Source organism: Furipterus horrens, unplaced genomic scaffold, assembly GCF_987537825.1.
Source record: "Furipterus horrens unplaced genomic scaffold, mFurHor1.1.pri manual_scaffold_5, whole genome shotgun sequence".
In the NCBI taxonomy this organism is placed as follows: Eukaryota; Metazoa; Chordata; class Mammalia; order Chiroptera; family Furipteridae; genus Furipterus; species Furipterus horrens.
In genome coordinates, this window is record NW_028327175.1 from 159,611,410 (window position 1) to 159,637,969 (window position 26,560).

Genomic DNA, 26,560 nt, shown 5'->3' on the forward strand with positions numbered 1-26,560 from the left:
AGGAAAAGGGGTTGGGACCCTGCCAAGGGGCAGGACAGAGGGGTGGTTAAGTGGCACACACCACAGCGGGGGGTCTCATTGGGCTAGAACCTTTGGACTCCCTATGGCTTTTGTACTTCCTTCCCTGGATTGTGTAAAAGGGTAAATGAACAGATCAGACAGCTTATAGCTGGTGTGAGGTGAACGAGGCTTCTTAAAACTGAAATTGCAGTGGTGTGCTCTCTGCAAGGCAGGAAAGCCATGCTGCTTCTGGAATGGATGGAGCTGTGGCATTACTGCCACCAATATTCCCATATTTCTGTGCTCGAGGAAGCCCCTGGCCTGGGTTCTCCCCGGGCTGAGCAAGAAAGATACAGAGGAAGGAGCACAAGAACAGGAATCAGCAAACCTGTGTCCAGTCCGGCTCTCTTGATGACCAGTGAGTTATCTAGGCCAGTTAGAGAACCTCTCTGGCCTCTGATTTTTCCTTGGGGTGTTGCAAGTGATGAACCCTGCCCTACTTCTCTGGACAGGATAGTTTAAGGACCACTGTGTGAAAGTGCTGTGCAAAGTAGAGAGGCCTTGACTGATCAAAGTCACGAACACGCCCACACTGTGGATGGAAAGACCGAGGTTCCTACAGGATGACAAAGCCAGAGTCAAACGCAGCTCTCTGTTGCCTCGCCTGTGCCCCATCATTGAAGCAGGCAGGGTCCTGAGAAAATCTAAATATAGCTGTTAGAAGCAGTTCTCCGAGGAAATAGAAAGGTAAAGTTATGGTTTCAAAAGAGAAAGTGTTTATGATATGATTCCATTTTTGTAAAAGGAAATAAACCAAGCTCTGTATGTACAAGTGTTTGTTTAGGTAGGAAAAACTGACCTAAAACATAAAGCTATTAGCAGGGCTATCCCTGGGAAGACTGGAGGAAGAACTTATACTTTTTACTTCTATACATTTATGTGTTGTTTGAATATCTTTTAATAATAAATGTGTATTACTGTTCTTACTATAACTTAATTGTTAGTTTTTAAAAATTAATAAAAAAAACCCATTGCAAATGTTTCAGAGGAATTTTGCTAGAATCTTTCATTTGCTTTGGTTTTAGGCATAGTGCCACCTGCCTTTAGTTTTCTCTTCTACAAAGTGAGTCAACAACATTTAGTAACCAATGCATTTTTCTTGGCATTTAGGGGGAAGGAGTTAGGGACATGTGCTTCTGTCAGTTGTGGAGGGAGGTGGCCTCCCATTTGATCATTCAGATGGAAGGGTAGGAAGTGATATTTGATGCCTACTTTGTTCCTGGAACATTATTAAAATTCTCCCAGAAGCTGTCAGAGGTGAAAATGTTATTGTCCTTATCTTAAAAGTGAAGAAAGCAAAACTCAAAGAGGTTATGTGACTTGTCCAAAGTCACATAGCTAATAAATGGCAGATCTTGGATTTGAACCCAGCTCTCTTTGTCCAGTGTTCCATGTTCTTCCCACCACATGAGAAAGAATAGAAGTGTGTAAGGTGAAGGCCAAAATTAGAGGTTAGGACCCTGGATTCTAGACCTGGCTCCACTTACAAACCATGTGACTTTTTGTGAGTTATGGGTCTCAATTTCCTCTGCTGTAAAATGTTGGGAGTGTCTTTCCTACATATTTCACTGGGTTGTTGTGCTGGGAGAAAGGCAACTAACATATTAAGCACCTGCTTCATCCCCAGCACCTGGCATCCCTGAGCTCTTCTCCTTCTATGACATCCAAGTGGACTAATGTATGTGAAAGTTCTGTGTCTATAGACAGTCCTCTGCAAATGTGAGCTATCATTAAAATAATATCAATCACCTGGATCTGTGCTCTCCTGAGTCAGTCTAGGAAAGAGAAGTGAATCCCATGTTGAAATCTCTGCCCTGCCTTAAGCAAGAGTCCTTCTTAACCCCTCACTGCCAGCTCCCTGATTGACTTTTCCAGAAGTTCTTTTTAAAGGCCTGCCCCGAGCACCTTCAGTTACACCTGTTGCTCTGCTTCATTCTTGATCCTCACGGGAGAGGACGAGAGAGGGAGTGAAAATTTTCCATGGCTGTGCCCGCTTCCGCAGCAGGTCAAAGTGCCTGGGTCACCTCCTGCCACGACTGGCCTGTTCACTTGGGCATGTCTGGTCTTGAATTGATTTTCTATGCATATTCTCTTGGGAGCAGTAGGGGCACTGAGGTTGAGCACAGACATGTTTGAATTTAGCCACTGGGTTTGTCGATTAGCTGATGGCTCTGGGCCAGGGGACTCGCTGAGGCTGTGATCTCCTGAGCTGCCTCTGCTGCATTCCAACCTCTGGAGCTTCCAGGCTCTTGGGCCGCAAGAAGGACAACCCAGGACAAGCACTTACATAGTATTGGATTGGCCAAAGAGTACATTAAGTTTTTTTCATAAAATGAAAGACACATTTTTTATTTTCACCTATAACTCTATTGATTTGGATATTTTGAGTATATCGGCTATCTCCCATGTGGTATAACATTGATTGTTCTCAGTTAATGTCTCTATTTGATTGCTATCAACTTCAACTGGTCTGCCCAACCATGGAGCATCATCCAGTGAGAAATCTCCATCATGAAACTTTGCAAACCACTTTTGATACATTCATTTGATCAGTCACAGCACCTTCTCCGTACACTGCACAAATATATATATATATATATATATATATTTTTTGCATTTCAGTTGTGTTTTTACCTTTCTTGAAATAATAAAGTATAATATGCCAAAAATATTGTGTATTTTCTTCCATCTTCAATATAAAAATGGATATACAAAAATTCACCAATTTTGACAAGTTTTTTATTTTAAAATGCATGCATGCTGATATGACAGCTGTCACAGTACACTCTAACAAAATTGTTTCGAATGAAGTTAAAGACAACTAAGTGCTACTAGAGCCCTCTTATGGAAAAAAACAAACTAAATTTTTGGTCAACCCAATATTTGGGCAAAACTGCCCATCCTGTGCAGCCAACCTGGCTCGCTCCCTCATGAGAAGGGCGCTTCCTTTCAGGTGAAAGATGCCCTGGAGGCTGGACTGGGGTCCTCATCAGTCTCAGCCAAGAGTCTGTAGGACTCTGCTTGGCTTGTGTCTGGGGTCCTGGCACGTCCCCATATCCTTCCCAGCCTGACCAGAGTCCTGCATGCTTGTGTGCAATGACAGCCATCCTGTGACAGATGTTCCAAAGGCTGGGACTTGCAGCTTGAAGCCACTACAAGAGGTTCTGTTTGGGTACCAGTGTTGGGCCAGGGCAGTTGGAGGGAGCATCCTAAGAGAAGAGGAAGGACTGGGGAAGTGGAAGTGTGAGAGAGGGAGAGGAAGAGGTCTGGAGACGCACAGGAGAGGGGACAGAAATAGAAAAGTTGAAAGGACCACAGACTTTGCCAAACTCCCAAAGACCAGAAGTTGTCCTTTTCTAGGTCTGCATCCTCTGCCATCTCGCCCCCCCTGGGCTTCTGGCCTCGCCTTCTGTAAGAAGAAATAGCAGCTCTGTTACTTGGTTTCTTACAGGGCACAGCCGCACCGAGATCTGGAGCAAACGGGCAGGAGTGGTTCCCCTGACACTCTTCTTTCCTCTCCTTCCACCACCACCCATTCTCAGCCCCTTTCCCAGGTGGACAGCGGCGGCCCAAGGCTGGTCTGAATGAGGGGAAAGAGGCCCCTCATTCAGCAAGGGGTGCAGGGTGGAGGGTACTGGGCAGCCCCAGCCCCAGGATCTCTGCTGATTCAGAGGCCCTGCCTGAACTCCCACGGACCAGTGGAAAGGGATCCCCAGAGCTTATCCGTATTCAGATGAGACCCAGGAGGCATTGAGATCAGTGCCAGCTCTCCCCCAACTTGTACCCTCTTTTTGGCCCCAGTTTCCACATCTCTTTGGGGAGGGGTTGTACCGTATGATAATTCATGAACCTGAAGCAGAAGAGGTATGCCTTCCCTCTATAGTCACTTGGGGGACAGGTTTTCCTCTGTCTCCAGCCTTCTAGGCTCTATTTGGGTTTGTCATGGCTGTCCGAAAACATTGGACCTTTCAGATCAGTGTCTCTGTGCTCAGCTGCAACTTGAGTTAGGAAGCACGGTCGGTGTCCAACTGGAAAACCGCAGCAGCTTTACTTGGGCTTGTCGTCCACAGAGTAGCGGGACGGGCCTTCCCTCAGGGATAGGGATGGTTGTAAGGACAGCATTAGACTTGCAGGTATGAGACCCAGTTTCTGGCTGTGTGCTTTGAACTAATCACTTAGCTTCTGCATCTGTAAAGTGGGTTGTTTTGAAGGTTAAATGATGTACTGGATGTGAAATCATTTGTAAACCACGATATAATGATAAAGTATTATTCCAGCATCCATTATTAATTGAATTTCTATTTTGTGCCAGGAGACTGAGTGAGTTCCATAGGTCTATTCAACATGTTTCCTTTCCCTGGGGAATTCACAAGTTATCAGAGGAGATGGAAATGTCAATAAGCAGATAATCATAATGTAGGGTGAGGAGTGTGGCAGTCGAAGCATGTCCAAATGCTAGAGTAGCACTGTGACTATTATTGCATGGACTTGCTCCTGCTTGTCCATTTTCTACCCAATACACAGCTTGATCTTTTCTAAACACAGATCTTATTTGTGAATACTTATTAGAGTCAACCCAAGGCTTGCTGTGCTTTGGGTCAATCTAAATTTGTTTATGTGACTTATAGAGCCCTGCGTGATTTAGCTCTTGAAAGTCTTTCCAGTTGTCTCACTTACACCATGTGCTCAATCCCTATGGAATTTATTTCTGTTCATTGCACAAACCACCCTCCCTTGCCTTTGGCCATCACACGTGCTCTTGCTTGTGCCTGGATGCAATCTTCTCTGGCTTGCGCTCGGGAGACGCCCATGTGCTCCTGGCCACTCATGCGCACTTGTATCTTGACCACCTCACCCTCGTCAGACTGGGTGCCCTAGGGGCCAGGACTGCTGATCCAGTGCTGCCAGCTTTGGGGGTAGAACAGAGCATGTCTCCTTGTAGGGTCGTGATTCTGGCAGTTTCTACATCAGCTCTCAGTGGTTTCTGATTGCTCTTCCTTGCTTTGCCACTAAGGGGAAAGGGAAAGGTGGTTGCAGTAGAAGAGATGGGCGGTAAGGCAGGATTGTCTCTGGCCACAGAGCACAAGTGGGGGCATGGGGGGTGCTTCAGCCAGTGCCTTGACTGCCAGTGAGGCAGGAGTAGGCAGGGCCTGGGAGTGCAAGGCTTGGAGACCAAAGCAAGAAGGCTGCCCAGGAGCAAAATATGCAGAGATGACCTAGGACTGGGGACTCAGTGTCCTTGAGTCAGGACATTTCCAGCAACCCTGAAAAGAGTGTAAGATCCGTTCAGGCAGATCCTGGGTTGTAGATCTGCCTCTGTCCACCAGGAGCCTTCTGTGTGCCAGGCTGCATGCGAGGCACTGGAAGTTGATGTGAATGGAGCAGACACTGTCAAGGTGACAGGAGCAGAAAGCTGTGATCCAGGCTAGACCTTTGGGAGGCAGCAGTGCAGAGGGAGGGGTTATCTCTAGCCTGAGGGACTCAGACATCTGCAGGAGGAGGTGACATTTGATCTGAGCCTGGAAGAGTAGCTGAGATTTGGATGTCAGGGAAGAGAAGGAAGGGCATTTTAGTAGGAAAGCCTAGCACCTCCCAGGAAAGGTAGAGGAGGTCTGGCTGGAGTTCAGAGAGCATGGAGCCAGACCTGCAGAGCACAGGTGCCTTGAACGTGAGTGGCATCACAAGGCTGTGAGAAGAGGTATGAACTGACCACGGCTGCAGTTTAAGAAGGCGAGTGGCAGTGGTGTGAGAGGATTAGTTGGAAGGCTGAGGGATGGAAGATGGAAAACTAGTACACTGAATGAATGAGTAATCAGGAATCAGGAATCCATCCATGTGGTTATCAGGGCTTCCTAAGTTGAGGAGTGGCAAAAAGAGTGAACGGTGACTCAGAATGACTTCTGGTGAACTCCACATGGACAAGCACCATGAAGGCAGGTATCTAGCCCAGCGCCAGGCACATAAATACTTTATGCGAGAATAAACGGGAAGATACTATGAAGGAAGAACAACCAATGACAACCCAGGGGGCTGAGGTTAGGAGCCTGGGAGCCTTGAGGAGAAGGGGGACCCAGGAGGAGGAGCAGGTTGGGTTAGTATGTTAAATGATGTGGAAGCATGGTCACATTGGCCCTTGTCCGTGGGCATGGGAGCCCGGGGGGCTGTCTCCATACCTTCCAGGGGTGGCGAGGTTAAGGTCTCTGCTGTAGTCCTGTAGCCCCATATTCTGAAGGGTTCTAGCCTTTTGGCCACTATTTCTACCTACCTAGAAATCACACCCAAGGAAACCCGTGAGCCCCACTGTCTTATGTTAGGAAGCTGATGTCTATCAAACACTTTCTGTGTCCTTAGTTTTTCTCCATCTCATCTGATCTTAAAACATTCTGTGAGTTAGGGCCTATTAATCATCTCGGTTTTTCAGTTGAGCAACCTGAAATGTACACATCTGTTGAGTGATGGGGCTGGGATTTGAACCCTCTCATTCTTAACCTCTTGTAGCAGCTGCTATTCATGTGAGGATGAGCCAGTCACTTGTCATGGAGGGAAGGAGTTGTGCGGAGGCTTAAGGTGCCTCTGACATGTCCTTGGGGATCAAAGGACAGCTTCCATGTAATATTCAGGGCTTGAAAGGGACCTTGGAGATATTTGGTTCATTTTATAGGGGAGAAATTATGGCTCAGAGTATTTGTAAGCATGCTCTGAGTGACATGGTTGATGGCATTTGCATGACTTCTTATCTTGTGACATGCCAACATAGGTGGTCAAGTGCCCCCTGGGGCTGGATTGTCTTAGGCAAGTGAGAACCTCACTTGCCCTGTCCTCCCCCAGCGAAATTTGAACTGAAATGACCTTCTTCACTCTCCTTCCTTCTCATCCTTACCCCAGATTGACAAGTATCTCTATGCCATGCGGCTCTCCGACGAAACTCTGATAGATATCATGACTCGTTTCAAGAAGGAAATGAAGAACGGTCTTTCCCGGGATTTTAATCCAACAGCCACAGTCAAGATGTTGCCAACATTTGTAAGGTCCATTCCTGATGGTTCAGGTGAGTCTCTTATCCAAAGATTGGCTCCAAGGGCTGAGTACTCTGTGAAAACATCTTTCCAACTTTTCATTTCTTCATTCTTCACTCAGTCATCCACTCATTCATTCATCCATTTACCATTTCATCCATCTACCCTCCCATCCATTCATTCATCCACCCATCCATCCTTTCATCCACTCATCCATCCATTCATCCATGCTCTATCCATCATTGATCCATTCATCCAACATAGGTCTGCTGAGCATCTACCATGTATTAGGCACTAGGGATACCATGGTTGGACAAGGCTGACCTGCCCTTATTGGCCTGTTTAGTGGCTTGTGATAAGAAAGGGTAGTATTTCCCTGACTGCTATGGCTCAGTGGGTTGGCATTGTCCCACAAACTGAAAGGTCACCAGTGTAATTCCTGGTCAGGGCACATGCCTGGGTTGCAGGCCAGGTCCCCAGTTGGGGATGTGCAAGAGGCAACAAATCGATGTTTCTCTCGCATATCAATCTTTCTCTCCCTCTCTTTCTCCCTCTAAAAATAAATGAATAAAATCTTAAAAACTAAAAAGAAAGAGTAGTATTTATGGATCTTACAGTTTTGTTATGATCTTAGAGTTGCTTATGTCCCCAGAACATGAAAGGCTTCAAAACAAATGAAGAGTTCATTTAAGAGAATCTCTTCATCTGGGCATCAAGGTCTCCCTACAGAAAAAGCAATCCTAGCGACCAGGTGGGTCTCAAACTCAGAGGGGAAATCCAGATCTCCATCTGAACAAATTTCATAGATGCTAAATCAAAGCTGAGAAATGGCAAGGGGAGATAGAACTGAAGAAAAAAATTATCCCGTTGCTGTGTGTCTGTGTGGGTCATGCCCCACAGTGGGGAGCCGGGGGGCTTAGTCCCCGCTCTTGACAGAGTGGAGGCTGAGAGGGCACAGCCCGGCCCGCTCAGTGGAGGCTGTTCCGTCCAGCCAACCCGCAGTTAGTAGTTTGCAGGGATGGGTGCTGTGCTTGTTCCAGCTTGGGCAGGGATGCCACTCTGAGCTGTGTTCTGTGCTCTAGGCTCGGGTTCATCTGCATGTGAGAGAGGAAGAGAAGACATTTCCCCTGGGGTTGTGAGTACACACCCTGAGAGTACGGTCCTCACTCCATGCCCTGGAGGCTTGTGTAAAGCTGAGATTTGGGGTGTCTGGTATGCACCCTGGAAGATGGATGTCAGGAAAACTGCAGCTGTTGCAGCTGATGTGCACGGAAGGTGGGCAAGGGCAGGGCTCGTGAGCAAGTCCTGCTGTGCCCACAGCCGGCCTTGACGAGTCCTGGCGGATTCAGATGCTAAGGAAGAGCGTGAGCTGTTTGCTTTGTGGCCTCCGCTGGCCTTTCCTTCGTGCACACACGTTTGCATTTGTATCTCTGGTGATTCTTGACTTTAAAATCTACCTCACCTCCATCCTACGGTCTTCCTTACCAGAAGTTTCATGTTTTAATATCCACCGAAGAGATTGTGGCTCTCAGAGGCACTGGCTTGTGGGGTGCCCTGGGTTTTGTTCTGATGTCTCTGGCTTTATAGTTCACTCCTGCTTTTTCCCAGCCCTGGAGGGCGCGCACAGCCAGGGTCAGCTAGTGGGGTTCTGGAGTTCTGCCAGAGAGCCGTGGCTGTGCCTGCTGCCAGCTGAGAGAAGAGGAAGGGGCGGGGAGCTGGGTGGGCATGGTTGTCCCCTGACCCCCGCCCCTTACTTGGAAGAGCTCAGAAGGATACCTGATATCCTCGGGACACCTGATTCTGTGTAACTGCCCAGGGCTAACACAGCTCAGGAGGAGATGCCTTGCCTTCCCTCCTGACCCTGCTTCAGCCAGCTCCCCATCCCAGGACTGGATGTCATCAGCAGGTGCTTTTCCAAGCCGTTTCCAGGTTGAGGGTTTCAGAGTGTGATCCAAGCACACCAGTCAACTAGCCATGTGCCCCCACCAGCTATTCTTCAGAACAAGACTCAGAACTCAGACTCATCGGGAAAAGCAACATTTCTGCAGCCCCCTCATAGTGATTCGTAACAGACATCAACCAGTATAGGCTGTGACAGCCCCGCAGGGAGGAGACCTTGCCTTCTCCCCAAACTGATCTTATCTTTTCCCCCATGTTTTAAATATCTTGAGATACTTATTTATTTGAGTATCTCTGAAGTCAGCAATGTACTGTGTAGTAATCACATCTTATAATTATTATTGGCAGCATTTTTTCTTTCTTCATGTCCTATAACATAATGGCGTGTCTCACAGTTAGTGCTGTCTTAGGTGTGATGACAGATGTGGCACTACGCCATGCTGGGGTCACTGTCCTAGGGTTTATGGAACGGGAGCCAGGAGCCTGGGCCCCATGACTTCTTTTGAGCCCCTCTCTCCTCCAGTGTGGATGGGGCTGGATGTTTTGGTCGCACCGAGCAGCGTTAAGAGCAGAAGGAGGAGGAGGTGAAACCAGAGTTCTGAAGTACAAGGCCCCGCCCTCCTGTGCAGAGGGCCTGGGTCTGCTCATCTGCACTCAGTGCTCTTCCCCTGTCACCCGCACCTCCTCAGCCCTCCTGTCACCCACCCTGGATTAATTTCCAAGGTTGCCATAGAAAGTACTGCAAACTGGTGGCTTTCAATAACACAAATGCACTGTTTCACAGTTTGGGAAGCTGTAAGTTCAAACCCAAGGTGTCAGAGGGCCATGCTCCTCTGAGGGTCTCTTCCTTGCCTCTTCTGGCTGCTGGTGGTGGTCTTGGTGTTTCTTGATTTGCGCTGCATCTCCACAGTTTGCCTCTGTCATCACACAGTGTCCTCCCTGCGTGTGTCTGTCAACATGTGACATTTTCCTCTTAGCAGGATACCAGCCAGATTAAGATGCACACTAATGACCTCATCTTAATTTGACTACATCTGCAAAGACCCTCTTTCTGCATAAGATTACATTTATAGGTGCCAAGGGCTAGGACTTCAACATATTTTGGGGGGGGGGGACACAATGCAACTATGACACACCCTATAGCCTTTTTCCCTATGGTGGTTTCTAATTTTCATGGGTGGGTTCATTCACAGGTGGGCTCAGTTCAGGTGCCCTGGAGCCCACACTCCTCCTGGAATGGCCCCCACAGCCCCACGCTGACATTGACATTGATGCCAAGGCCTCTGATACCTGACCTAAGCCCAGCCCCTCCCCTGTCGTGACAGAAATACCAGCACCTTCACCTCCCCTGCATTACTTATCAACCAAGAACCAGAAGAGCCCTTGGTGTAGTCAGAATGCTGGTCCCCTCATAGTAAACCGTGGTGCTGTTCCCTTTTTGAAATGTTAATTACTGCTTCAACTCTGTAATTAGTCAGCAATAGAATTGGTGGTAATCCCAAACCGCTGAGGGATAAATTGGACTTCCTACATGGAGAGATGTTCCTCCCCCTTAAGGGGTGATGTGACTTCCAAGTCAGAGGGAGAAACAAACCTTTCTTACCTACTGACCTTTACTCAGGTGGACTGGTCTCAGAGTTTTGAACATCTACTGATTTTTTGTAAATGTATCAGCCCATTTTTATTAATTTTACCTTTGGACGTTTTTTATGGGTAATGGTTTTTCTTTAACTGCTCTTCAGTAATACATACATTAAAAAATTTAAACCCTAACGTGGCTTTTAGCTGCTGCATATCCTTTTTGGAGTAGGAAAGGTATGGATAATAAATAAAAGATATTGAAGCCTTTTACTCTGGTGATGTGGCTTGTTTCTGCTTCATGGTTCCTAGCACGCTTTATCCAAAAGGGTAGGTTTAAAAATATTTGATTTGTGCTGTGGTCACCGTTAAGTTTTTAAGCCCTCAAAATACATAGTACTACTTTCCAGCCAAAGGGAGGAAAATATTTCCCTAATTTCCCACAACCTTTCGGTGGGTGACTTATCTTTTCCTGTTTCCTTCTCTGGGGAGATGGTGGGTTTATCTTGAAGTCCTTTCCATCCGTGAAATCTCCTGAATATCTAGTGTTCTTTTTTTTTTTTTTACTCATCAAGTATGTGGATTACAGACAGAAGGGAAAGCCTTCATATCTCATGTGCAGAATTACTTCACTGAGCAGGGCAAAGGTAGGCATTTCATGCAAGTGGAGTTTTTGTTTGCCCTGTACTCCAGTGCAGGCCTGGACTCAAGAGAGACATCTGTCCCCGTGTTTGTTTTCTATCGTTTGCTGGTAATAATGGCTGTCATTAGAAAGTGGAGAGTTGCCAGGGGCCCTTTAGATGCTTTGTTTAATGAGCCTTCTCTAGAAGAGCCCTTCTCCTGGCTGTGGTGGAAATGGAACATGTGGAAAGAAGTTGCAAGTAGGTGGCACCAGCAGCAGGAGGGAAGGTTGAGGCTAAAGATTTGAAGAGGAGGTTGGAGGGAAGCTCACGGCTGCAAAAAGAGACTGAAATGAAAAGATAAACAAATAAACAAACAAACAAATAAAAGCCCAGAACACTGGATCAGTCCCTGGCTCTGCTGCTCATTATCTGTGTGACCTTGTAGAAGTCACCTCACTTTTTTAAGCCTCCATTTACTCATCTGTAAAATGGGCACGAAGACCCTTGCCCTACCTGCCTCCGGCTGTCAGGAGGATCAAGTGACGGTGCTTTGGAAACTGCAAACCATACGAGGCACAGTGGGCCATGGTCTTTCTCTTCATTAAAGTAATCTAATAACCGACTTTGTAGAATTCTTTGGGATGGCCATTCCCAACCAATGCGGCCAGTGAGAGGATCCCCATCCGTGAGGCCTAAGTGTGTACGTCTAGCCCCGGAGACTTTTTCAGAATTTACTGGCATCCCTGTGATATTGTGGGCAGAGGGTGGCAGGTGAAGGGGGAAGCGAAGACAGGCTGTCTCACCCCCACCCACAGACGCCACTCTGGTGCCTCTGCCGTGGGCGGACTGGACGTCACGGCCCTGAATTGGAGAACCAACCTGTGGTGAAAGGGGATGATAGACCCCTTTCGTTATGAGGGCAAGTATTAGGGGACTCATTACCTAATGAAGAATAGTCAACTTGGGAGCTTTCTGGTTGCAGCCGAAAGAAACTTGGCTCCAATTTGAATAAGCAAAAGATGTCAAGATTCTAGGTTCATGTAACCGGGAAAGCTAGTTTTAAGTTGGCTTCTATGTCCAGAGAGTCACCTGTCTCTTGTCTTTAAGTCTCTTTGTTGGCGTCTTTCAGGGGTCACCTCTCCCTCATGGTGGGGACAGCCCTGGCAGCCCTTACTGGCACCTCACTGCAGAGCTGGCAGTCCCAGTGGTGGTCTTGGAGACAGTGTTGAGTGCCTGACATGGGTTGTGCGCCCATTCTGAACCAATCCTAGTGGCCAAGATGAGTGACTGTGGATGCTGCTGGGTCACACAGTGGTCTCCTGGAGCTAGAGCAGGGGGTCAGCCCCAGCCCCAACCTCAAATATAAAATAGAAGGGTGGTTATCTAAAGAGGTGCTAGACAGCCAACAAAGTTTTCCAGATAGCTTGTCGCTCTTACACAAAATCATTCCTTGTCATTTGCGTGGCAGAGAATAGAAACGAACAGACCGTGTATCTGACCCAGGCAGTTCTTACTGAACTAGCAGCAAACCCTTACTGATGGCCTGCTGTGTGCAGGACGCAGTACTGGGGGAGGGAGGTAAGCATGTTAAATTGCTCCTTTTTTCAAGTTGTGTATCATCCAATGGAGGAAAATAGGACGTATACCCATAGAAAATAACGAGCATCACAGTGCTTGGAAGAATACAAGTGACTAAGAAAAGGGAGGGGCCCTGGCCTTGCCACAGGGGTGACCATGAGCAAGTCATTCAACTGGTTTGGTTGGAGCCTCCTAATCCATAAACTGAGAAAGTGAGTTAATATTTGCCTCCTGTTTCCTGAGCCACACATGTGATACATAGAAGAGGTGCCAACAGCCATTCCTTTTAGCACAGACACACCTTGTAACATGAGTCACTGCTCAGGGAAGGATCAGGAGCTGCACTGGGCTTAACATTGACCCTTTGTAAACTGCCTTGAGGGAAAGGCCCCCCTCACATCATCCATTCCTGCTTCCAGGTGTATGGAGTGTCCAGTATTGAGCATTGTCCTGACACTCAAGGCTACCTTTTTTGGCAGCCTTTTCTGACTCTTAACTCTCCAGGACCCCATTGACCTGTGCTTATTAAAAATCAGCAGCAACAGAGAGCTGGGGTGGACAGCCCATAGCAGAAGGCTGGAACGAGGCAGCGGTCTTTGCAGAGCTGCAGAAGTATGGGCCAGCCCCGGGCACCGAGGCCAGGTTCCTCCTGGGTCATAGGCAGCTAAGGTCATTTTCATTTATCCCGTTTGAAAAACTTTTGGCATGGGTCCTGTAAGGTACTGCCTGAAATCTGACCCCTTCCTGCACGAGGGGCTGAAAGCTCTTACCTGCTGTGTCACCACTGACACCTTTAAACAGCTGTTCCATCTCTATCACCTGGAACTTGAGCACAAGAAACTTGTTTTTACTTAGACCTTTGAGTCAACTAAAATGAATTTTGACCAGGCTGGCAATCGAAAAATTTCTCATGCTATTTTATTTTCAAGTTATGATGAAGAACCAGTGTGAACTATGAAATCAATGTTTATTTAAACATTAAAACAGTAAATTAAAAAATGCTGAAACAGAAACATTCATTATTTTGTCCTAGCATGGTGTCTACTTTTATGCCTAGTATTTCCCTATGCACAAGTGGTTTATCGTTGTTTACCAGGCTGAGTTTTAATTACTTTCACTTACAGAACAAAGCAAAACAAAACCGAAAGCTGCAAGGAGTCATGGGTGTTGAAGACCCCCAAAAAGGAATGTAGTCATTCCTGATGAGCCACCCTTGGGATCCTTGTCCCCGTGGTCTGTCTAGGAGCCAGTTTTATTCATTGGGTATCAATTTGGGCTTTGGGTTTGAATTCTGGCTCGGCTGCTACTGGCTGTGAGCTTGTCTGTTACCTAACCCCTCGCAGCCTCTGTTTGCACCTCTGTAGAATGGGGATCGGAATAGTACCTACTTCACAGGGTTGGAAGGGTTAAAAGGACAGTGATGCACGTGAAGCACTTAATGACTGGGACATGGAAAGGCTCAATGAACGCCAGCAGATGGTAATACAAAGTGCTTTTGATATTTTAGTGATACATCCTCCTGAGAGGAGCCACCTCATACTGAATTCAGTTTTTTTAACCTGGTAGTAGTGCTTCCCACCAATCTGTGAATTTCCCACAAATCTGCGGCACCTGCTTCCCAGCAGTCTCCCTTGGTCTCTTTCATTTGGACCACAGAAGCAATTGGAAACCAGCAGTATCATACAATAGAACATAATTCAGCCATAACAAGGAGTGAGGCACTGATTCATGCTGCAACATAGATGAACCTTGAAAATAACGTAGGCAAAAGAAGCCAGACACCACATATTTTATGAGCCTATTGATATGAAATGTCCAGAATAGGGAACCCTACAGAGACAGACAGTAGTTTGGTGGTTGTTGTTGGATCACGGGGTTGGGAGGAAATGAGAGCGACTGCGAATGGGTATGGGCTTTCTTTTTTAGGTTGATGAAAATGTTCTAAAATTAGGTAGTGGTGATAGTTGCATAGCTCTGTAAATATACTAATACCCATTAAACTGCATACTTTAAAATGAGTGTATTGTATGATATGTGAATTATTTCTCAATAAAGTGCTTATTAAAAAAACTCAACCAGTCTGGGCACAACTGCTTTATGCTTAGTGAACTACCAACCTCTGTTATCAGCAGCTACCAAGCATTTATTGAGCTGTCCTGGGTGTCAAAGGCAGGAGTAAAGAATCCTAAGGTGTCTTTCCTTCAAGGAACTTCAGAGAGAGGGGATACGAACAGTGATAATCCGTGTAAAAGTTCTTTGGTTTGTTCACTTATTCCTTTACACCATTGTTAGTTCAAGTATTTGTTGTACTCAAGTATTTGTACGCCAAACACCATTTTAAGTTCCAGAAATGGAGCAGTGTGTCAGAGCTTATAGCTTGGTGGAATCAAGTACAAAGGTCTGCTGGCTTTATAAAAGAGAATGCTTTGTTTTTAAAAAAACCAGGCATTACTTAAACAAAAATAATAATAGAAGAGCTTAAGGGGTCCAGAAGAGCCAAAATAATCTTCAAAAAGAAGAAAAAAATTGAAGGACTTTTACTTCCCAATTTCAGAATTTACTACAAAGCAACAATAGTTAAGACAGTGTGGTGCTGGCATGAGGAGAGACATGTGGATCAGAACTGATAGTGCAGGATGCCAATTATATCTCAATAAAATGAGGGGAAGAAAGGATTGAGAGTTCAGAAGTAAATCCACAAATTTATGGTCACTTGGATTTTAAATAAGATTTTATTTATTTTTAGAACGAGGGGAAGGGAAGAAGACAGAGGAGGAGAGAAACATGGATGTGAAAGAGAAACATTGATTGGTTGCCTCTTGTAAGGTCACTCTTGTAAGCACTCTGACTGGGGACTGAACTTGCAACCCAGGCTTGTACCCTGACTGGGAATTGAACTGGCGACCTTTTGCTTTGTGGGATGACGCCCAGCCAATTGACCCACACCGGTCAGGGCTATGGTCACTTGATTTCTGACAAGGGTGACAGACTATTCAGTGAGGGAAAGGATTGTCTTTTCAGCAAATGATGCTGGGATAACTATTGACGTGCAAGAGAATGAAGTTGGACCTCTACTTCATATCATGTACAAAAATTAACTTAAAATGAATCATATAGCTAAATGTAAGAGCCAAAGCTATAAAATTCTTAGAAGGAAGCATAGGTACGAATCTTTGTGACCTTGTATTTGGCAATAGGTTCTTAGATACCAAGAGCACAAATACAAAAGAAAAAAATGAATTGTACCTCATCAAAATTAAAAACTTCCATGCTTTAAAAATCACCATCAAGAAAGTGAAAAGACAGCTCATAGAATGAAAGAAAATATTTGCAAGTCATATATCTGATAGGGACTTGTACCGAGAACATAAAATCTCATGTGACTTAACACTGAAAAGACAATCCAATTTTGAAAATGAGCCAGGGATCTGAATAGACATTTCTCTAAAGAACATATATGAATGGCCAATAAGCACATGAAAAGGTGCTTATTGTCATTAGTCATTAGGAAAATATAAATCAAAATAATATTGATAATATCAAGTGTTGAGGACATGAAGGAAGTGGAACCTTCATGTATTACTGGTGGAATGTAAAATGGTGAAACTACTTTGGAAAATATTTAACACAGCAGTTGTACTTCTGGTATATACCCAAGGGAGATAAAAGTAAAAGTCCACAAAAAAACTTTTGCACAAATATTCATAGCAGCATTAATTGTAATAGTCAAAAGGTATAAACAACCTAAATGTCCATCCAAGAGATGAATGGGTAAATGAAATGAAGTATCTTGATAAAGTGGAATATTATTTGGCTATAAAAAGAAATGTAGTACCGATACATGCTATGATATGGTGAACCTTATAAATGTTTTCCTAAAAAATATTTTATATTTTGCTAAGTATAAGAAGCTTGTCACAAAAGACCACATATTATGTGATTCTATTTATAAGAAATGTCCAGAATAGTCAAATCAATGGAGACAGAGTAGAAAAATGGTTACTTAGGGCTGTGGGGGATGAGGGACTTGAGAGGTGATAGTTAAGGGTATAGGATTTCTTTTTGAGGCTATGAAAATGTTCTAAAACTGGTTTGTGGTAACAGTTGCATAGTGAATATACTAAACACCATTGAATTGTGCACTTTAAATGGGTGAATTGAATGGTGTATGAATTATATCTCAACAATGCTGTTATGAAAAATATAACAGCAAAGATATTTCTCTAGGAAAACGATGTCCCAAGCAGACCTGTGTTTCCTGTCATTGGATATGATGGCTTAGTGGATCCCTGGGGCTCAGCATGGGATGAATGGCTGTCACCTCTGGCATGATGTGCATTGGGACAGTGGGAATGTCACCTTAGCATCAGAAGTAAAATTAACAGATTTTAACTGATCTTTCTGGGAGCATGTGTGGGGATAACTAATGAGAAATAGGGTTGTGTTTGATGGTAGCTTAATGATTTGGAATCTTGCCCATGGCCATACCCTTGGTGCTGTATGGTGGTCTCGGCATACAGTCCCATCATCTTTCCCTGTGCTGCTGAGGCCCACCCCAGTTACTGCACACAGTGGTCCTGAGGGAAGTAACTGTGTCAGGCCAGTTTACTCTCATGTGATCAAGAGGGACTTCTGTTTAAACCATACTTTGGTGGAAACAACCCGAGCATCCACCGACAAGTGAATGGATAAGCAAAATGTGATGTGTACATACAATAAAGTATCATTTAGCCTCAAAAAGGAGTGAAGTACTGACACATGCCACAACATGGATGACCCTTTGAGATTTCATTTAATTTTATTTTTGCTTAATCCCTTCACCTTTTTTACCTGAACTTTTGAGATTTTCTACAAAATGAAATAAGCTAGACACCAAAGCACAAATATCACATGATTTCACTTATGTGAAATACCGTAATAGGCAAATTCATAGAGACAGACAGTAGAACAGAGGTTACCAGGCAGCCTACGGGGAGGAGAAATGGGGAGTTATCACTTAATGGTTATAGAGTTTCTGTTTGGGGTGATAATAAGTTTTGGAAATAGTTAGTGGTGATGAGTGCTATATGTTGGGAGTGTACTTAGTACCACTGAATTGGACACTTAAAAATGGTTACAATGGTAAATTTTATGTATGTTATACCACAATTAAAAAAAACAAAACAAAATAAAACCCTGGGTAATAAATGGAGCTCTGGCCTAGCCATAATTGGTGTTTGAGCTGACATGGAGGGAACCCATGTTATGGGATGACCTCAGAGATAAATCATCTCTGGATTCAAATGCTATTTTTATTTTTAATGTATTGTTAGTGGTGCTGTTTTTGACAAAGGGTAAGGAATTAGAGAAAGATGGGGGAGGAACTTTGTACTTAAGTCAGTACTTTTAGTCCGCTGTTGTCAGGAGTGAGAGCGGACTGCTTGCTGGTATCTGCCTAAGGATGCCAGTGAGGGATGGGAGCGCGGGCTGGGAGTAGAGTGAGCCTTGCTTGACTCCTGCTTCCTGCCTGGAAGTGCTGTCTGCAGGGGGAGGCGGATGGCCAGACACTGGGAGAAGCTGCGGAGTGCAGGGCCTTCTTGTAAGACTTAAATCTGATGCAATACCTGTTGTCTCCCTAAACAGAAAAGGGAGATTTCATTGCCCTGGATCTTGGTGGGTCTTCCTTTCGAATTCTGCGGGTGCAAGTGAATCATGAGAAAAACCAGAATGTTCACATGGAGTCTGAGATCTATGACACCCCGGAGAACATCATGCATGGCAGTGGAAGCCAGGTGGGTCCCGCTCCCTTGAGGAACCAGATCCCAAAGCACTGGTACCCTGAGCCCTGGGAAAGAGTCATCATAGATGCATGTGGAGAGGGTGGAAGGGGTGACCTCCTGAAGAGATGCTGCTGCCTGGGTGAACTGGTGGATGGGAGGGACTGCAGGGACTTTCACAGGGGAAGGGTGTGAAGAGGGAGGCCCAGCAGCTCTGTTGGTTAAAAGCATTCGTTCCTTAAGGACCGTGGGGTTCGCCTCTCAGTACAGGTTTAACAAAGCACTTGGGTCAAAACTCCTAAGTCGAGGGACCCAGGCTGTCCGATTTAATAGCCTCCCGTGAGTCCTTGGTTGTCAGCAATGAAAGCAAATAGCAGGGTTTGATTCCTCTCTCTCTCAGTGTCTGAGCCCCACCCACTTCCCCCTTTTCCCCCACCTGCCACTACTCCCCTAAGGCTACCTGCCTTTGCTGGCCGAGGGGTAGGACCCATCCAGTCCTCTCCTGCCAGTCTGGTTGCAGTGAGTGGTGTGTCCCTAGCTTGCTGAGGACCCTATGATCAGGGTTCAGGGAGCCCCTGCTCCGGTTTTTGGTCATATCTGCGTCTTGCAAGCCTGTTCTCTTGTAGATGTTCTAGCTCCTCCTGGTTGTAGCTCGCCTCCTGCGTTGTGGCTGCCATCCAGGGTTGGTGTTCAGAGATCGGCAAATATTTGCTTTAGGGAGGGTGTGCTCACAGCAAGGTTCATGACTTAAGTCTCCAGAAAACCCATTTGTCCTGGGCTAAACTTTGCAGTGAGGCCCAGTGGTTATCTCCTCTTGACTCCACTTTGTTGAGTGGAACTGGACCAAATGCTCTCCCTCTTTGAGAAAAGGGCTAATCCCTGCCTTTAATCTGCTGCTGGCAGTTTGGTTAAGAGCTTTTCAAACCATGACACTGTCATTAGAACAGATGAATCACTGTTCAGTCAGCTACTGAAATGGGTGTATCACTCATCAGTGGCCCTGTCTGGGCTGGAGAAACTGGCCCGTTCATCTAGTGTGTGTGTGAAGGCTGCCAGCTGGAAGGGCTGCTGATCTTCTCCAGCGGCCGCTGCATTGCTCCTCCTTGCGGATGGCCAGCAGCCTTGGGGTGGTGGCACCTGCTCCTGCCGTTTGGCAACAAGCACTGACCTGTCACACTCTGTTCCCATGGTCCTTGGGCTGAGCCACCTCTGCCTGCTGCCTTCCCCTCTGGGACTGTTCCCTTGCACCGCAGACATTCCTGTGTGCTTTGGCAGGGTTTGTATATTAAGGGAATGTCCCCCTCACAGGTACACACTTCTGCGGTGACCTTCTTAGGGCTGCCTCTGGGACCTCGTCTCTCCCAGCCTCCGTTCCCATCTCAGCCCCAGGAGCACTTTGTTTCCTGCTGTTTTTCCTCTGCCCCTTTGAACTAGTCTGCAAAGAATCAAAAACGATGATGATAATAATGATATATTATTATAGTAAAGACATAGTGTTTGTTAGATGTAAGCACTTTATATGGATTAACTCATTTAATCATCATAATAACCCTCTTGGGTAGTTATTATTATTATTCCCATTCACAGATGAGAACATTTAGGCTCAGATGTTAAGTGACCAGCTCTTTGGAGCTCACAGCTCATAGTGATAGAGCTGGGATTTGAACCCAGGCAGTCTGGGTCCAGATGTTACAGTTTTACCAACATGGCACGCTCATAGTCTGGGTTTTGTCTTTGTCTTGATAGTTTTTATTGAAAAATTTTTTTGGTGGTGAGGAAATGTGAGGGCTGTGGGCAAGGAGGAAGGTCCAGGGGCTGAGGGAGGGTTGGCAGTTGAAAAATAGGGATGAAACAGAAACTTCTTTTCCAGAAGTCTGATGTGAAGTTAGAAATAAGTATTGGGTGGTCCCTTTTTCTGACATCTCTTATTGACCTATAGAGCACAAAGTACTCCCACATAACCTTTGACCCAATTGTTAACCATATGCTTTATTTCGTCCTTTCTTCTCTTCTTACACACACACACACACACACACACACACACACACAGAGTATCTCAAGTTTCAATGCAATTTTAAGCTTTAATAATTTTGGAAGCATGAAGGCAATCTTAAAACCCACGTTATTTAATTTTGGGAATGTTGAATAAGAAGTGTTGAGGTTATTTTAGTCATTGTTTGCGATCCTCATCAGAGGAACTGAATCTGTGTGTGGGAACTTTTAAAATAATTAGTGGGTTGTTAGAAAAAAAAAATTAATGGTTTTTGGACTCTAAAATTTTGAGTCCAGAGAGGCTGGGTCACTTCCTTCCCTGACTGGTCACTGACATAGTTTGCCTGAGGGTTGCTTCCTGTCTCCTTGAGCTCTTGTTTGTGGCCAGTCCACAAATACTGCATTTCCTTCTTAACAGGGCACTTAAGGGTGGTTGTGTTTAGCTGGGATGGGGTGGGGTGGGGCTGGTTAGTGTACCCCATTCACATGAATCCACTTCCGCAGCGTGTTCTCCCTGTCACTTCCTGCCAACAGCCTGCCTTCCTCCTGGCCTTCTCTCCTGTGGGCGGAGGAGGAGCCTGGAGCTTCTGAGTGTGCATAATGTGGGGCGTGCTGATGGACTTAGCAGTGGGTTTATATCTCTCAGAAAATAGGTCGCAGGGAGCTTAGCTGGGCTCCTGCAGGGAAGGTGGGCATGTGCCTCTCAGTGAGCACTGCCTGCTGCAGGCATAGCCCGACTAATAGTGACTCAGCAGCACAGGCTCCTACATCAGAATGGACAGGTTTTTCTTTACCCTGGCAGAAAAGTCAGACTTCAGAGCTCGGTCAGGGACAGAGATGGGAATACTGACGTCTGGCCTCTTATCAAGGATACCCCTGCAAGAAAGGACTTTAGGCTGATGGCCTTGTCTGGGAGCAGGGCTGAGTCTGCTCCCTGTGAGTGTGTGGCTTGACCTTGCTTGCCAATACTGCCTTCTGCTGGGCTTCAAGAAGCTCCACAGTCATGTTAATTCCATACATAAGGGAGGTCTAGTGCCATTCCAGCTGTGTGAAAAGATGGGGGCTGGCGGGTGGTAACTAGACTATAGAGGTATAGAGCTAAGGAAAAGGGACATTCTTAGTCCAGTTTAGCTTTCCTCTGGTCGAAACGCATATGAGATAGTATATTCAGTTCTGGGTACATTTTAGAGATGAGGGAAGGTATTAGATCCAAAAAGATTGCCTTAAAGGTGGTGAGCCTCCCATCACTGACAATATTCATTCAGAGGCTAGGGAAACAGTGTTCGGGGCTCCTTGTAGGACCTAAGAGGCGTATGCACATCCCAGGCAATGTGTTGTGAGGCAGGCAAGCTTAGATTGCAGTCCCCTGAATGAATGATGGTATATTCACCCCGTAGAATACTATGCAGCAGCGAGGATGAACATCTGCAAAGACACAAAACAAGGTGGATGACTCCCATACACATATTATAGAGTGAAAGATGTTCACCAAAGAGTGCACAAGGCTTTTCCATTTATATACAGTAGGCAGGCAAAACCAGTTGAATGTGTTAGAAGTCAGAGTGGCTGGTGATTGCCCTTGTGGGGTTGGACTCAGCGCTTGTGGCTTCAGGGGACGTGATGGGGGTGTCTGAGCTAATAGCATTGTGTTACTTGATCTGGGTACAGTGTGTGAGAATCCAGTAAACTCTACCTAGGATGTGTGCACTTTTTTGGTATGCCTATTATACTTCAGGAAAAAGTAAAAATAAAAGTAGTCTGAAGATTGCTAACTCACTCAAGTGAGCTGGCACCTGTGGAACTGCTCATGGAGCTTCTGGAATTTGCAAATAGAGGTAGATAGAGATAGAGATGTCTGGGGAAAATGGAGATGGAATAATGACATCTGAGAAGGGGCCAGACGGCCACTCCACCTGGGTGGCTGATGGAGACTGTGTGATATGGAGTGTTGAGTTGATTTCTATAATTAAAAATTTTTTTAATTAAAAAATGTTTTAAATTATTAACTACATTTAATATTTAATATTTTAAAATATTTTTGACATTTTAAAATGCCCTCAATACCCTGAAATACATATTAGTGACTGCTGAGAGGCCAGTACTGTTCGAAGGGTTTGAAATGCTTCCTAGGCTTTGCCCACCTACAGGGCAGGCTGTGATAAGGGACTTTCCTCTACCGTTCACACACAGTGTGGCTTTCCCAGCAGGGCCACAGGGTGCCGTGTTGTTTCCATTTTTCCTGAAATGCGTTTTTCCCTCCTGACTGTTTTCTCATGCTTCTTCCAGCTTTTTGATCATGTCGCTGAGTGCCTGGGAGACTTTATGGATAAAAGAAAAATCAAGGACAAGAAGTTACCTGTGGGACTCACATTTTCTTTCCCTTGTCGGCAGTCTAAAATAGACGAGGTAAGGATGTGCTGGGTCTCCCGGGCTCCAGGGAAGCCCCGGAGTGGGAAAGCCAATGAATGCCTTTCCTTGACTACTCTTCCCTTTTGTGTATGGGGTGGTCTATGTGTCTTATATGATTGTTTTAGAAACTTTGTTACAAGAAATTAATGTGAGGTGATGATATTTATTTTTTCAATTACTTTAGTTATTTATGTATTTTTGGAAATGAATTGTGTTATTTGCGGCCATCAGGTAGAAAGAACCATGTGTTAAAATTTTTTTTATTTATTCAATTTTAGACAGAGGGGAAGGGAGGGAGAAAGAGAGGGAGAGAAACATCAATGTGTGGTTGCCTCTCACACACCCCCAACTGGGAACCTGGCCCGCAACCCAGGCATGTGCCCTGACTGGGAATCGAACCGGTGACCCTTTTGTTCCTAGGCCAGCACTCAATCCACTGAGTCACATCAGTTCAGGCAGAACCATGTATTAAACTCAAGCAAGTAAAGGGAAGAAACATCAGGTTAGTGGTGGAGAGAGGTTGGAAAGCCCTTGGTCAGAGCCGTGAGGTGTGGAGTTTGTGTGCTGGGAAGCCATCCTCGTCAGAGCGCACCTGGTTAGGGCGCCGCCTCAGGTGGCAGGGCCACCTCTCCATAACGTCTGCTGGCTGGTGGCTCCAGCCCCAGAGAGGGCCTTGGTTCTCTTCTGGACCTCCAGGCGACTTGTTGTCCCCACCCACCTTGTCATTTGTCATTCACTGGTGCAGCAAGGATGGACTCACACATACCATGTGGCAGCGTTATAGAGCACTGTGGGTATACAAAGTAAGTAGTTACCTCCTTGTTCCTTTTCTACAAAGAGAGACAGGAAAACCACACACACACACACACACACACACACACACACACACTGCCGCCGCCGCCACCACCACCACCACACCCCACCCACCACCACCACCCCCCACCCCCCCGCCTGCCCGCCCGTGAACAAACTCCTCATAATAGGAGCTCTTATATTTACTGTTATTGAGGGTCCCCCAGGTGCTGAGCTATACAAAGTAAGTAGTTACCTCCTTGTTCCTTTTCTACAAAGAGAGACAGAAAAACCACACACACACACACACACACACACATACACACATACCCCGCCCGCCTATGAACATACTCCTCATAATAGGAGCTCTGATATTTAGTGTTATTGAGGGTCCCCCAGGTGCTGAGCTCTGTTCCAATGTGCCTTCACAGTTAACACACATAACCTTAAAACGCCCCCAATAGCAAGGTGCTTATGATCCCCACTTTACAGATGAGGAAGTTGAGGCTCAGAGGAGTTAGGGGCCTGCCCAAGGCCATCTAGCCAGGAAGCGGCAAAGCCTGTGCTGGTAGCCAGTTTGCTGTTCTGCAGAATAGTCACATTGGGGTACAGGCCCCCTCTGCACTTCTGGGCAGTAGCCCTGCCCCGCTTTTTCAGTGGGGTGAGCGCCCTCTCCTTCGTGCTGCTGCGGCCCTTGCGTCTGTATAATTTGTGCAGTCACAATGTCAGAAAAAGAAGGGGCCTGAGAGTTCAGTAGGCCAAGCCCCTCAACAAGGTCACAGGGTTTATTAAAGGCAGATCTAGGACCAGAATCCCAGGTCCCATCTCCCACCCAGTGGACCCCCTCCCCCACACATGTTTAAAGGCCTGCTCCTCTCTTTTCTTTCTTTCTATCTGATATTGCTATACCTCCAACATATTCAGATCACTTTGGCCTTCAAGGTGTCTTTCCAGAGCTTTCAAAAAGCCTGTTGTTGGTGCTACATGTCACTTGGCTTTTGAGAACCCAGACATGACAGTCATACTCCCTGGGCAGAGATAGTGTGAGACACCCCCCTTCCCACGGGGCGAGGTGGGAATGAAGCCACTCTGCTCCATGTTGCTCATTCATTAGCAGCTATTGACTGAGTGCCATCCCTGTGTGGGCTGGGCTGGGCTAGGCCCTGGGAGAGACTGAGCAGACGGTCTGGCCTGCCCCCCAAAAAGGCAGTCTTCCAGGGAACAAGGCATTGTGGGAGTGGGGAGGGATCGTCCTTAGGGCCACAAGATTTTCACAGGTGCAGCAGATGTGTCTGGCAGGGGGACATTGTGGGCAGAGAAGGAACCAGAGGTGGCGGTCCCACTGGCAGGCCTTGACCCCCACCTGGGGGCGCTTCCGAGACTGGGCTGCGCTACCTGCCTGGAAATCAGTGGGTCATACACTCTGGTTACCCACCAAGGGGGCCTGCGCCCACTCCTCAAGGCTGCCTGGGACCTTCAAGATTGTCCAAATCTAGACTAGTTGCCTTACTCCACAGGTGAGCAAAGTGACCTTCAGAGGAGTTAGGGGAGCTGCCCACAAGGAAATGAAAGGAATTGTGGAAATAGGACCCAGCCTCTTGTTTTCCAACCCCATGTTCTTTGTACAGTAGCATATTCTCAGACTCTGTTTTTTTTGGAGGGCAGGGGTTGAAGGGAAGAAAGCAGTGACCAGGGGCTTTGGAATGCCCGGTTTAGCTGCAGGCTGCTGCTGAGCAAAAAACCACAGATTCTCCCAGGTACTTGCCCTTCCCGTATACCCTACAGGCTGTGTGGCTTTCCCAGTGAGTGGAGCAGCTGTTCGGACGAGCTCCCCTGCCTGAGCCACACACGACCCCCGCAGCTGCTGGGCCTGACAGCAACTCTTCCCTGCCTTTCTCCATCAGAGAAAAACAGTCAATATAGCAATTACTTTTTTTCTCTAGTATCTTTGATTTTTTAAAAAATACAAAAGCAATATGTAAAACTATTGCAATAATATAAAGAGATAAAGTAAAAAGTAAAATTTTTATACTTTTACATTCTCAAGTGAATGACCATTGGATGTCTGTTCTTCTTGAGGTTTCTCCTTTGATACACAAACAGAAATGGGTCATATTGTAGAAATAGTGGACTCACTGCTTTCAAATGGGGGTCAAGTTCCAAAGTTGGGAAAGAGACATAAATCATATACACATAGGCCATATTTTCCTTAAATCTCCAGGACCTGCCTATTCGAAGCTCATTAGCCATGAGTTACTTAGCATTTTTTCTTCTCAGTTTGGCTCTGATTTTCTTTCCTTGGGGCTGCGCAAGTGACATTTGTTTTCTTCTTTTTTTTTTTTAAAGTATATTTTCTTGATTATGTTGTTAGAGTAGTTCCAGTTTTTTTCCCCTTTGCTCCCCTCTGCCCAGTACTCCCCTTCCCTCCAGCAATCCCACCCGCCTTAGTTCATGTCCATGGGTCATGCATATAAGTTCTTTGGCTTCACCCTTCCCTATATTATTCTTAACATCCCCTTGTCTATTTTGTACCAACTGATTATGCTTCTTAGTCCCTGTACCATTTCACCCTTTCTCCCCCTCCCCCCTCCCAGCTGATAACCCTCCAAATGATCCCCATACCTATGATTCTGTTCCCATTCTGGTTTGCTTAGTTGGATTTTGTTTTTATTTTTTAGATTCAATTGTTGAATTGAGTTTGTTGTCATTTTAGTGTTCATTGTTTTGATCATCTTTTTCTTAAGTAAGTCCCTTTGACATTTCATATAATAATGGCTTGGTGATGATGAACTCCTTTAGCTTCACCTTGTCTGGGAAGCAATTCATCTGCCCTTCCATTCCAAATGATAGCTTTGCT

The 26,560-nt window shown here is 46.0% G+C and overlaps 1 protein-coding gene across 3 annotated transcripts in view; it reads left to right on the forward strand.

Moving 5' to 3' along the window:
- The window catches only part of HK1 (hexokinase 1), a 67,168-nt gene that overhangs the window by 14,928 nt on the left and 25,680 nt on the right, over window positions 1-26,560 (forward strand). For all 3 annotated transcript variants that reach the window (XM_090278124.1, XM_090278123.1, XM_090278125.1), the window contains exons 2-4: window positions 6,946-7,108; window positions 18,377-18,525; window positions 22,789-22,908. In XM_090278124.1, the coding sequence (XP_090134250.1) occupies window positions 6,946-7,108; window positions 18,377-18,525; window positions 22,789-22,908 (432 nt within the window). The remainder of the gene's footprint in view (window positions 1-6,945; window positions 7,109-18,376; window positions 18,526-22,788; window positions 22,909-26,560) is intronic.